We start from the raw sequence: 14,669 nt of genomic DNA, 5'->3' as shown, positions 1-14,669 counted from the left end.
AACTTTATTCTCCTCTGCTTGTCCCGTCTTACCGGTCGTATCAGTTGAAGTTTCTTCAGGTTTTTTCGCACTTTCTGGAATCACAGGTTTTCCAGTTTGCTCGACCTTATTCGCCTCTGCTTTTCCCGTCTTATCGGTTTTATCAGTTGGAGTTTGCTCAGGTTGTTTCACACTTTCCGGAATCACAGGTTTTCCAGTTGACTCGGCATTAAGCACCTTTTCTTTTCCCGTCTTATCGGTCTTATAAGTTGACGTTTCCTTAGGTTTTTCGGTACTTTCTCGAATAGCAGGTTTTCCAGTTTGCTCGACTTTGATAATCCTTTCTTTTTCCGTCTTATTGGTTTCATCAGTTGAAGATTCCTTAGGTTTGTCCGCACTTTCTGAAATCGCAGGTTTTCCAGTTGGCTTAGGAAGTTTCTTTACAGGTGCCACAATAGTCAAAACCCTATCCGAAGATATACTGGACTTCAATTGTTCGATGTCCACCTGCTTCGGAACAAAGTACTTTCTGATGAATTGTCTCGAAACCAGGCCATGTTTATCTTTCTTCTCCTCGTGTTTTGCCTCGATGACGACGAACCTGTTCACGACCTTCACCTTAATTTCCTCTGGTTTAAACTGTTGCACGTCTAGGATTACTTTAAAGGTGTGCTTATCAGATGTGATTATCGATTTACCTGGAAAAATTTGAAGGTTAAAGTTTTCTGTCATGAAGAAATTTCAATCATCAGAACATTTTTCTATTAGAGTTAAGCTTTTAGATTTCGGAAAGTTTCAACTTTCTGTAGATTTAAGGTGTATCTAGAAACAAGTTTTATAAGAAAAAATTTTAATTTTTCGCTTCAGGTCATTTTTTAGTACTGTATTATTGAAAATTAAAGAGCGATTTTAACTTGATATTTTTGTTTCTTATTTGTTATTAAAGTTACTACTGAACTTCAAAGTGCTTTTATACAAAACAAGAACTTAAATTGTAATTCAGCGAAATAAGTTGTTTGTAATTTTTTTGGCTGATGACAAATCTTTATAAAAAGAAAAATATCCTTGTATTATTAGAGAAAAATTAAGAATTATTTTCAAACAAACTTATAGAAATATTCTTAACAATTCCTTGCACGAATTTTAAACTTAATCGCAATTTTCTTCTAGGATTTGCTCTTTGAGAAAATTTCATCTGGCGGATAAGATAACAAAATATACATTTCGTGTCACAACAAATGATCTGACGAAAACTTGTACATCTTTTTGTGACGAACAATTGTGCATATTAACATTTTTCGCATCTTGCATAGTTTGATCGGAAAATTAAATTTGTAATTTTTCTTAATCCTTTAAAGGCCCATGTTGCAGCTTAGCAACACTCGTGCAGAAATTTCGAAAGGGCTCTAGTAGGGTTCTCCACTAGTTTCCCCTATCTCTAATCGGGCTCCAGTAGGGAAACTAATCAGAGACACATCTAAAAAGTAACGCTGAGACCATGGGGGCCCTACCAAATTTTACAGTAGGCTTCTAGTGGGGTCAACCCGCCTACAACCCAATTAAAGTGAAGAGCCACTGCGGGAATCATACAAGGTACTGTCACGCTACTGACAGCCAGTACTTTTGTCCATTTATCATCATACGACTGTATATCGTGCGAATATCATTTATTATTTAAAAAATTAAAATTTCAATTAAACATTTTGGTTAATCTTAACACCTACTGCTGCTACACTCTAACGATATGACAAAAAGGTATTTAAAAAATAAATATTAATTGATTGCGAGTATTTTGACTTTAAATAATAATAGTCCTGTTTAGAATGACTGCATACATTACATTTTAAAATATTATATTACAAATCAAATTTATAACGCTACGGGATATCGTACACTTATATCTGTACCTAAATCTATAGCCTAACAGTCAGGAGTCTTAACCATTGCGCTAAACCTACTAGTTGAAAGTCCATGAAAAAGCCATAAAGTAAACATAGTTTTTAACTTCCGCCTAGGCAAATCCCTTCATTTATCGTTCAATTAAAAATTCTAATAGTTTGTTGCCTCAAAAAACTGTTTCTCCATCCAAAAAACAAGTGGCGCCCTTATTCTGCAATTACATCAAGCCATTCTTATGACCTCCAGCTCAAGAAAGTTAAAACACTAAGTTTTAAACTCTCAGGCCGTTAATCAGTACTGAGCAAGCTGATGATTATCTGTACTGGTGACCAGTACTAGGCCAATACTGCTCTAGTAAGGTACTGGTCAGCTATACTTGACATAAACTCTTTAAATTTAACTGAAATATATCTGCCTGTCCCAGAAGAAAATATTCATTAGTGCCCTAAAACAAGTTTTCGAGAATAACGAGTTTAAATAGGCATAAAAAAATTATTTCTGCATACTGAAATCTTCAAAAATCTCAGAATTAATATTTTAGGCATAAATCATTGTAGAACTTATCTGGTCGGAGCCCCATTAGATACAGATAGATTTGCCATACTTATAGCAAGCATGGAATTCACTACACCCAAGCATGGAATCACTACAACCTGACAGGGCACCAACCTGTTTTTTCTAGACTAGATATTCTGATAGGGGCTGTATTAGAACTCAGCTTCAAATAGGGAAAGATGGGGAAATTTCTGTATGGGCATTCACTATTCTCTATTTTACTAATTTTAAGATAACGAGCTTAGAATTCGCCAAAGTTAATGCATACATTAGATAGGATTTTCTAATAGGTGAAAAAATAAATGCAATTCAGTAGAAAAAAATTTTCAATCGAAATTCGAAAATATTTTGTATTATGAATACATACCGCGTCCTTCTGCTCTCAAAAGATCAGCCCAGGGTCTATTGTAAAAGGGCCAGATTGGTGGAAAATCGACGTCAGTCCATATTGAAGGTCTCAGATCTTCATCAAGTAGGTCCAATCCAAAATCTTGGGCCATGAGCATGTGGGGTTGTTCCAAGCCGACCCACAAGGCACAGAACAGCAACGGCAACAGAGGCATCGTCAATAATAATTCTTCACTTTTCAATCTGCTTGAAAATTGAGCTTTCAAGTCGATTTTACTGTTTAAAAATTTTTTTTATTTGTAGTTTCCTTGCAAATTTCAAAAGGTAGATTCTTGATCGTTCTTCTTCGCTTGTTCAAGTTTAAAACTGAAAATCGTATCCAGACTGTAGATATTTATGCTGGCACGCATTGTAGAGGGTGGGGAATGACACAATAATTGTTAAGTCGTATTTTCGAGAATAGAAATCCACGTAGTGTTATAAAATTAAGTAAATATATTTTTTAAGTGAACGCTGATTAGGTCGCCGCTGATTGGCTCAACCGAAATCTGATGAGAACTAATGTATGTTTGCAAAGATGTGAAACGTTTCTATTGGCTAAATTCCATTCTTTACCTTTCAGATTGTGACAGTAATTAGATTTGCGATTTATTAAAAAATGCTCGAGAATTTTACAGATCTTTCTGGAATTTTATTTTTTGATTTTAATATGTTTTTTTGTTTATTTATTTGAATTTTAAATTTTATGGAATTAGTCCTCAAAACAAAAACACCCCCTAAGTTTTTGTTGAAATATGTGAATATATATTTTAATTGTTGTTTTTGGTTAGGATCTTTATTTTCGGGTTTTTAAAGATAAAAGCATTAATTCAAAAGTTTGGACAGTCATTTATAATTACAATGAATTAAATTAAATTAAAAAAGAAGGCGAATTATAATATTCTTTTAATAAACTAAAACGTCAATGTAAAGTACTGCTAGTATGTCAACATGTTGTCCTCTAAAGAAACATGGATCTAAAGTTGGACCAAAAATAATCGTGAAAAAGGAAAAAATATTACACTCTTTAGAATAATAATATTATAAATTCAATACAGCATAAGTTTATAAATGCCTTTATCACTTATTTAATGCATAATTTTGATTGTGTAGGTGTAGTTTGGTAAAAAACAAAATTCACGCATGCGGTCTCGTACCGTAACAGCGTGGTTCTATTTTTCTAACTTTTTGTTCGTGAAAGATCTGTAATCATAACATAATTCGTATACGCCAACAAAAATGACTTAAAATATGAGATCGAAATAGGTAGCTTTTCCAAACTTTTCAAATGTTCAAATTGTTGTTTTCTACATTTTTAACATTGTAACTCTTCAAATTACTAAAAACCATTACTATTAATTTAAAATGTTTGGATTTGTGAATCTTTGCTTGTTTGTTGTCGCATAAAATTTCATTATTCTTGAAACAACTGGAATCCGAAAAAATCAGGTTACTATCATACTTTTGCTTGAGTTGTATCATTTGGAAATTATTGTTAAATCAAATCGAGAAATATTACAGTGAAACTTCAAAACTGGTAAAAAACAGTAAACTCTTTCGAGAACATTCTGACTCATATCTTGAATAGACGTGAATCTTTGTCTTTTATCTCGACAAATACACATGTTTTTATTTCTCTTTTCTTATATGTTTTTTAAGTTTAAATAAATGGCTCTTAGCGCCTAGTTAGGGTAAAACATGAAACAAATAATAACAATCGGCATTGATCAAAGAAATTGCACTTAAATTACTATTCATAGTGTTCGAGAATTTTGGGTCTTTCTAGAATTTTATTTTTTGAATTTCATCTATTTCTTTCTTTATTTTACTTTTAAATTTGATGAAATTGGTCCTCAACACACCTTTAATTTTGTTCTAATATGCCAATGCGTATTGCACTTCCTATTTTTTATTAGAATCTTGATTTTCGGACTTTTTGAAGAAAAATTGATTGATCCAAAAGTTTAGACGTTTGTTGATAATAACAAGTCATAAAATTAATTGAAAAATTAATAAGGAAAATAATATTCGTATCTTTAAAACAACCATTAAAGTAAATTACCGTTAGATGTTTGTTTAAATGAGACAAATGAATATTTTAATTAAAAATAATATATTTTTATATGTTTATTTTTATATGATTACATGCTTTAGTTTTTTGATGAAGTCATTGAAAAAGTATTTTTTATTATTATTTGAATTATAAAAGATGTTGCCACAGCTTCAAAAATCTGGATGTCCTTGAAATATTTAGTAAAGTTCTGAACAATTAACTTATTATTTAAACATTCCTGAACTCATTTTAAATATTCATAGAATCATTGTGGCTTCTTAAAAAGTATGTTAAAATTCTGCACTTTAAAGAACAAGGGGCTGAATTTAGAACAAAAGTAATCGGGAATCGTAAAAATTATAAGATATTTAGAATTATAATATTATAAATCCATACACCTGCAGCACAAGTAGAGGGGAGTTCATACTGGGACCTATAGGGAATCTGTTGGAACGATACTCATTAGGGTGGCCCTTATTTCTTACTTTTTTAATTTGATCGCTCTCACCACCCAGTTTTGTTTGAATACCCAAAAAAATGGCTTCAAATTTGAACGAAACCGGATAATATTTAGAGATCGCCAAAAGACCATGAAGGTCCCCATTGATTTAACATGAGAAACGGTCAGCTTCTTGTTAATCTGATATTTTAACGCGATAATTTATATTTGAGCAAACATTTGTTTTTTCAGGTATGTCGCGAAATAAACGTATTTTCTATAAATTATGAGTTTTTTAATCAATTATGATCATGGCATAATTTGTTTAAATAATTTAAAAATTACATATATTTATATTATAATTAATGTTTGATGTTACTTATTGCCGCTAACTGGTCAAATGATTTTCCTGGAGAAACGAGAAAAAAACGGCCTCGGTCCTGGTTTGTACCGGGGTTTTATATTATATTTAAACAAAATAAAATTGTGTAAATAATATAGATGTTTAAACATATAAATGTATAGTTTCTACTGCTTTTCTTAGATAAACTATTTATTTCTTTAACTATAGTTGAAAAAAACGTATTATATTAATAATAATAAAATTATTTGAACAATATTTTATTGTTATCGTTGATTAAAATGCTCATAGCTCCTAGAAAATGCGTTCATTTTGGGACTAACTCGAAAAAAGGAAATGTTTAAACAAATTAAAATTGTCCAAACAATGAAAAATTAGTTGACAGACATCGAAGCATTCTTAAATTACTGATTAATGATTATTTATGAACAAAAAACAACAAAGTTTTAATAGACCCTCAATATTACGTGAAATTGAAATTGTCTAATTTCTGGGACTTTCTTTGAAACTCATAAGAGTGACTTAAAGTTATTCAGCCTCACAATTTTGAACGATATACTAGAATACGAAATTATTTGTAACATATGATCGCGTTTAAATATTTTATTTTAAAAAAGCTGACTATGTCCCATGTTAAAACAGCGGAAAACGTCATGGACTTTGCGTGACCCCTAAATTAACCAAATTTTGCTCAAATTTCAAGAAAATTTTTTTGGGTATTCGGAGAAAACTGGAGACTGAGTACAGAGAAATTCTAAACAAAAATCCACCAGGGGTAAATAGGTTTTTCTCGAAACACGATTTACTTCCAAAATGCCACGGTAACTTGTTTTTCAACTTGGAGTGTTCGGTTTTGACCTAAAATGCTTGGAATTTATCCGGCTATATGCCTCTATAAGTAACTCTATATCGACCATAAGGGTCATAACCCCCCTTTTCATGTGTATGCCCACAATGTTTATTGATTCTTAATTAATATTTATTTGCAATATTTCTAAAATATTGTATAATTTTATATTTTTTGTTTACGGAATATGCATATCTATAAATGCCTTCAGCACTTATTTAACGCACAATTTTCCTGTGGAGATACAATTTGGTAAAAAGCGAAATTAATTTTATTTATAAAAATTTAAAGAATTGACACAAGTGGTCTCGCATGATAGCAGCTTGGCTATATTTTTATAGTCTTTTGTTCGCGAAAGATCTAATATCATAACATATTATACGCCAACAGTATGGTTCAAAGTTGGGGTAGAAATAGGTGGCTTTAGAATTTTGTTAAATGTCGACATTGTTGTTTCCAAATTTTAGAAATGATGTATTATGCAGGAATTATTATTAAATCAAATCTAGAAAGATCACAGTGAAACGTAAAAAACTGATGAAAAAGCAGTAAAATCTTTCGAGAAGATTCTGGTGCGGACCTTGAATTGGCTTAAATCTTCATTTTTTATCTCGAAAAATACACATTTTTTATTTCTTGGTTTTCATATGTTTAGAATTTGAAGAAAAGGTTGGTGAGATAGGATATAACGTACAGCAAATATTCCTAATCGGAACTGATTAAAAATTTTATGTTAGATTTGTATTAATGGTTATTGGTCATAGAATCTAAAAATACTGGAAATAGTAATGTATTTTGAGAGGCAGTTATCAGTATTCTGTGTTTGGAATGTTTTTATTTTATAATTCGCAAAAACAGTCAACCTGTTCTACACTATTTCGCTGAAATATAATTTCTTTTTTAATCTAAAAATTTCCAGACCATATTTAAATAAATAATAATAATACTTAGAATACATTTTTATTTATTAATTTTTATAAGCTAATTTACATTAGCTAAGATAACATGTAATTTAATTTCGGTTTAAAATTTTAAAGAATGTTAATTTTATACAATCAAGAAATTACGCAATGAAGTTGAATTTTAATATTTACGTAAAATTATTATGCAATTTAAAAAATTTTTTGTTCTGATCAGTCAAAATAAAAAATTTTTTGCGTATTCTGATCTAAAACGTCTTAAAACTGATGCGTAGTTCCTTTTGAACTTACTACAAATATCGATCCGATCTTTTTGTAGCCTTTTTGTCTGCTGTTTCGAAATCCAGGCTTAACTGACAACGGTAAAAGCAAGTCTACAAATACCTGAAATCTGAATGGACTACACGTATTTTTATTTTCAATACGTGTTTTAAAAAATGTACAGAAATGTCTAAATTAAGAAATACCTATGTAAAAATACAATTTCCTTTTTAGCCGTATTAATAGGTTCCCTGGAATTGAGAGATTGCATAGCGCAAATATTTTCGGTGAGTCTACCCGGAAAAACCGTATAGCAATGAAACAGATTATAATTTCCTATTTAAAATGAAAATCTATGCAATGATTGTAGCAGAACTTATTTTTAAACTTATGTAAGTTTTCAAAACTTGGATTAAAATTTATTTTATTTCTTCCAATTTCGAACTAAATAAAAATGTTGACTTGGAAGTTCGATTGTGCATTACCTCTGAAAGTTTTCTGAAAATAAAAGTTATAAAAATCATTGGATGGAGGTTACTTTCAAATATATTTTAGTTTTATTTATTTTATTTTTCAGTATTCTTCTGTTTGAACTACACAGTTCTTCCGCGTAAGCACTTCGTTTCTTTTTAGATTTTTAGATTGATTTATAATTTGTTTTCGAGCGTTGATCTTTGTTGCTTTCCAGTAAATTCTCGAAGCTTTAGAATGTTTGATATTTAACGTATATGATCTTGATAAGAGAACTAATTAAAATATGGGTATGCATGACTCATTCGTTCCAAACAAATATCGCGTCAATGAAACGTTTTTATACGTTTGAAAACAGTTGCTTAATTTTGAGTGAATTTTATTTTCTCTTTTAACAAAATTATACTTAGCATATTAAAAGTTGAATAATTTTTATGAGATCTAGGTACCTGGGAATGGGGGGAAAAATAATATTAATTATTCATAGGTGATTTAAAAATACAGCTTACTACTTTTATTTCAAAAATTCATTCAAGTAAAAAGAATGAGAGAGTTGTTATAGGAAGTAAATATATTAAATTTTGTACAAGCTACTCAATTCAAAACATATCTGTATTTATAAGATTTGTGGCATCGAACTTTTAACAAACGGATTAGGAAATATAATATAATGAAGGGCCAAAACGTATTATCAGAATTCGATAATAGGTTAGGTTAGGTTAACAGTCACTTATTTACAAAAGATGATGTGCATTTTTAAAAGATAGCACGTTGTTTGAATCATCTGGGAATGTCTGTAAGTTGTAGCCGCGAAATTTCGCGTCGCTTCGAGGACTCGAAGTTTCCACGCCGCGCCGCGCGGCCGGTTGGTTGAAAGCTGGCTGCGTGCAACACCACCTTTAATAAAATAGATTTGAAATTCGCAACATGAATCTCAGGAATTAAACACGTTTTCAATCTGAGTTATTTTTTTTAGTACAATTTGAATATTTTCCTGAAATCATGAGGTCGATAATGATTGTCATTCTTAAACTGATGTCTCAATGATCGCAAAATTTTATACATTTTAGAAAATCGAGAAAAATAATTTATCGTATCGAAAATGTTAACTTTCCATTGTACTATTTCCATACGAAAATAATTCACAAATATATTTACGAACGTTTCTCATTCCATATATGGAGTTAGAAACGTGGTGAAATTAGATGGACGCAAGTACTCGTAAAACTCCTACGTCCAATTAAATATAATATACAATTTCTCTACGACAGTATTACCTACTTGATTCTATTTCGTTATGGAAGAGCAATTATTATTATTGATTTATAATTACTAATAAAAGTATTATTATTAAACAATAATTAGTAGCGCCGAGTACACACAAACGTAACCACACAAGTGGAAGGATTAAACTTAATGACATAACTCCCCGTATGTGGTTGCTGGTCCCCCATCGCCCTCCCCCGTCCAGGTGGCGGACAGGGGAACGCCTCCCAGATATGGGTGGTACCGGGAAAATCAAATACCCGGGGCGGACAAAAATCAGCTAGGGGTAGGAACCCTGAATTCCAAACCGACGATGAGTAAGTATACCGGCGCTGGCTCCAAAGATTTTGGGGAGGGCCAAACATACTTCAGTCGAAGCGTTCATGCGGATTTGGGCGGGCCGTTGAACGTCCCGGAGGAGATGAGCTTATTAGAGCAAATGGAGTGGTCCCACGCAAGAAGGAGCAAGCCCCTTTTTCTCAACTGTCTGAAAGAGACTAAGGAGCTGCTGAAAGAACTGCAGTTGGTCAATGATAAGATTGAGGCTTTGTTTCGGACCTAGAGGAATATGTTCCTAGCAATCCGCGGTGGTGTGAGATATGCGAGTAGTCTTATCACACGACTACACTCCCGAACGAAATTGATAGAAGAGTATTTAGAAGAGCACGAACAATGGGTGAGCAAAAAAGTGACAAAGAGGGTCAATGAGGATAGGAAGAAGGCAGTCGGGGAACTCAGATGGAAAAAGATGCCCAGGAAGAAAAAGCTGAGGACCCGTGTGGAAGTAACGTCCTCTACTCCCAAAAAAGAGCAGGGACGGATACCTTCACCGGCACCCAATACCAGCAAGTAGAGGAAGAAGAAGCAGAGGCGAGCTCGATCCGAGGTTGTTATTATAAAACTGGCTAAGGGTTCAAGCTATGCAGAGGTCCTTAAGGACCTCAAGCGAAACGTGAAACCTGACACCCTTGTTAAAATTAAGGATTTCCGTGAAATCAGAAACGGAGAGGTCCTGGAAGAGGTAGGTCCTGCAGCGGATGGCAGAAAAAAGCTTTCTGATGCCATTAGAAGGGTTGTTGGCGATGTTGGCAGCATGAGGGAGCTTGTCCCTCGCATTGAGTTCGAGGTCTAAGACCATGACACCACAAAGGAAGGCGAGGAAGTTGAGGCTGCCGTCAGAAGCCATTTTGGCGAGCAGCCTGCTGGAGGGCTTAGGGTCTGCCTAAAGAAAAGGGCCTTTGGAGGAACTCTGATGGCCTTCATTCAGCTGTCCGAAGAAGTGGCGGTGAAATTAGTGGGCGTAGGAAACCTCAAGGTGTGGTGGGTGGCCGACAAGGTCGTTGCGCGACGTTGTTGCGCTACTGAGGACGATGCGTGCAAAATGGCTGGACTGCTCCGAGAAGAAACCAAGAAGAAGCAAGAAGAAAACCAGCAGAAGCCTTAACAGTCCAAAAAACGGCACCCCCTAAAGTAATGCGAAAGCGGTTCCGGGGGGAATAATGCCAATGAGAAATGGTAGTGTTTTTTAGTGTATCGCTTGTAGCGTCACTATAATGATCAAATTAAAATCTTGGTATATATTTATATATATTTAGCTCGATGTAGTGACGCTATCAATATCCCCACACTACCGAGTATTGCGGACACTTCTCGGTGTGTTATTCGAACAATTTTCACCAACTCTTAAAAAAATGAAACAACTCCGATGAAAAAGAACGTGAACTTCTGCAAATCGTTTAATAATGTCGTATTATTGTATAATTAGATAATCATGAAAAATATAACCTTTTTTTCGACACATTAAAGAGGTAAATAAATAATAATAAATAAATAGAACTGTGCAAACAAATTAAAAAAGTGCACGCACAAAAAGACATACAAAAGGAGGTAGGGGAACAAGGAACAAAACGGGATGATTTTGCTTTAGGATTTTTTTTCTCATACTAAAATACGTTTTTCCTTATTCAGCACTCTAGGTGCATTAAACGATAGGTACAGTTCAAGAAACTTATAGGTTATTAGAAAGCCAATGAGCTTACAGCGTATATTTTCTTTAAATTCGGCTAAACGTTTTCCTGACCTATGTACAACTCTAGTAAACGTTAAACTAGAAAAAATAACCTTTCAGCACTTTTCTTCAAAAAGCAAATGACGTCAGAAATGACACACTAAACGTCGTACGCAAGGACGAACGATATTGCAATATGTCGCAAAAAACACTATTTTGGAACTTTCAAACTTCTAATCACTTCTTTTAACTGAAAAAATCGTTTTAAAAATCTATAAAAAATCACAGTAATCTATTTTTAGGAATAGGATGAAATTTGTTCTATCCTGATCGAAGAATTAAAAAGTTGTATTTTACGACCCACCCTAAAACATTAGTATCCTAAACTGAACCAGTAAAATGATCATTGACCTTGAAATCCCTTAAAATATTCTAAACTCCATAAATTCATTTAAAATCCTTTACAATATTCGAAAATCTTTTGAAATTTTGTTAAACCTTTTGAAATCTTACGAAACCGTCTAAAATCCATAGATTGGAATATTTTGAAAACTCATTAAATCCTTTGAAGTACCACAAAATCACGCGACCCATCTATATCTCTTAAAATCCTTTAAAATTCTCGCAACTAATATTATATAAGTATGTATATTATATGAGTAAAAATAATTGATATATTTTTTATATATGGAGTAAAAAATATAAAACATTACTTAAGAAGAAGGGGCAAGGGTCACGAGGAACTTGCGAATCCCTACAATATGGGTGGGGTGGCGGATATTAAATTTTAAAAGTTACCCTAACGTAATTAAATAAAGTTTCTTTATGAAACAAAAAATAATATTTGTTTTGTATGAAAAAAGCTTTAAAATTACAAATAATTATGATTTTATGATCAGTTTTTGTAATTGCATTTTTTTCTCACAGTCGCTTATTACCAATTTTTTTTAATGGTTGAATTTGAATTAGTCATGGCTTATTGTTTCAAGGAAAGTATATCGGACAACTACATATCTTCAGTTAAAATTTGAAATATTCTACATTATTGTTAACATTTTTACCTTCAATTTGATAATTATATTGACCAGTGTTCAAATTTTGTTAAAATTTTTTGTGAAATATATTAAGATTAATAAATTTTTCAAAACAATATTACGCAATTAATATTACAAAACGAATGTGAGGTATTGAAGCCTTAATAATTTTATATTGATACGGAATAAATTTGGCAGTTTTAAAACCAAAGAAATGTTTTAATTGAATCATCATTGCCGCAAGATTCTACAATTGTGAACATCAAAGGTTCTAAATTGAATAAATTCAACTTCAATCATTCGAAATTAGAAACTTTAAAGTTTATATCGATCAGAATTTTACAATACAGTGAAACTCTTCAATTGCCCTCCCTTCTATTGCCCTTCCGAGAATTGATGCCGCGCCGCACGTAGGTATACCAAGAGCTGCGCGGGTTGCGCGGGGTTTGCGGTTGTGACTCAGGCGTGAACAACCAATGGCGGAGCGGGCTATAATGAGTTAGTTCCCACACACCGTCAGCCCCAAAATCGGCGCTATAGAAGAGTTCCACTGCAATTTGAGATTGAATGCTTTTGTGATTGAATAACAAGCAGTGATCCTTTAAAGAAGTTAAAATTAAATATATAATTTAGAACTTAAAGTGTTTGGAAATAAACGATTTTTAGTATGTTATATTAAAAATTAAGTAATTTCATTAAAAATTCTTATGAAATAAAAGTATTTCTATTGCAATAGCTGAAGATGTACTTAAAAATTAAGGTGTAAAAAAGGTTTTCACATTATTATTTGATAGAAGGATAACTAAATCTAGGCGAATATATTCCGATGAAGTTTAGGAACAAAAATTTGGAATTGTATAAAAAATTAAAATAATTGATCTAAATTTATTTATATGTTTATTCATAATTATTATTTTCATCATAATATTAAGAATTCGATAAATCAGTAAAAATATCAATTTGACCAAATTATTTAAAATCATTTTGCGCCATGTATACTTCAAGGATTATATTTCAAAGTTCTCGCATCTGGATGATTTTCTTTTCTAGAAAGAAATCCGATTTTTGTTTAACAGTTTTCAAATTTGTCAAATAGAACATCACAGTTCTACGTTTTGCATCTGACTTTCATTTTATTGGAAGCGTTTTAACTGGAAATTTTAAATAAATATTTATTTTAATCGACTGACTAAAATTGAATTTTAAATTATAGGCAAACGTGAGGAAAAGTAAGATGACCATGGCTATGTTGCAAGGCACGTTGGCAGGAAGTACCTAATACCAGAGAGATGCGATCTATAAAAAAACAAAGTGTACCCTTTCAACTGATGGAGTGCTGACGATTTCCGCTTCCGTGAAACGTAAGGCGATAATAAATAAAGAAGAAAAGCTTATAAAAATGAAACATACTGGAAAATTTGCCATAAAAGAAGAAAGAACCCGAAGAAAGGCACAGGTTAACTTCCAGTAAGTCAAGTCTAGGACACTTAAAAAGTTCCCAAGCCAATCTTTTTATTCCTCGATTGTTTTATATAAGACTAAAGTCTTATCTTCTCTGATTATTTTTGGTAAATTGTGGTATTGTTTACAGTTCATATGCATTGCGTTTACTTATAGATAATTAAGTTCATATACACAAAACTCTCGCTTTCAGTCAAGTGTCGGAGGTTGCCTTCAAATGGCCTGGGACTGGTTTTGGGGGGATCGAAACGTAAACAAGGAGGGCCGCCTGACTCATTTCCAATTCAAATATATATATATAATTAAAAATTTGTCATAAGGACAACCGCAGGATTTCGCCGGGAGCGGGTGCTAATCTGAAAAATTGCACCCGCTTCCAGCGAAATCGCGGTAAAATTTCAGCCATAACCACGTCTCACAACCGTGAGATAGGTGGTTACAGTCTGTAGAGGAATCAATACGACGATCCAGCAAAAGCCTCGTGCACCCTAAGAACACGGAGTGACCCAAGGACAACCGCCTTCTGCATTTCTCCCACAAGTGTTCTAGCATATTGTTGACACGCAGGGATGCTTTTTAGGCTATTAGCAAGTAAAAGCTTGGCACCTCCAAGAGCGCCGATGATCAGGACGATCAGTTTAACAGAATATTCCGGGTACAATCGTTGCAACTCCCTTATAAGGTCTCGATAACTCTCTTTCTTTTCATTCTCCTTGGCTATGATGTTT

The 14,669-nt window shown here is 32.8% G+C and overlaps 1 protein-coding gene across 1 annotated transcript in view; it reads right to left on the bottom strand.

Moving 5' to 3' along the window:
* Positions 1-14,669, bottom strand: part of LOC117169858 (heat shock protein 67B1-like) — a 37,129-nt gene that overhangs the window by 822 nt on the left and 21,638 nt on the right. The window contains exons 2-3 of the mRNA XM_033356366.1: positions 2,801-3,147; positions 4-677 (exon numbers count right to left, since the gene is read on the bottom strand). Of these exons, the coding sequence (XP_033212257.1) occupies positions 4-677; positions 2,801-2,996 (870 nt within the window). The 5' untranslated portion in view covers positions 2,997-3,147. The remainder of the gene's footprint in view (positions 1-3; positions 678-2,800; positions 3,148-14,669) is intronic.

The sequence above is a fragment of the Belonocnema kinseyi genome, chromosome 3, assembly GCF_010883055.1.
Source record: "Belonocnema kinseyi isolate 2016_QV_RU_SX_M_011 chromosome 3, B_treatae_v1, whole genome shotgun sequence".
Taxonomy (NCBI): domain Eukaryota; kingdom Metazoa; phylum Arthropoda; class Insecta; order Hymenoptera; family Cynipidae; genus Belonocnema; species Belonocnema kinseyi.
Note: the sequence above shows the minus strand (reverse complement) of the source record. Positions and strands in the feature narration are given on the sequence as shown.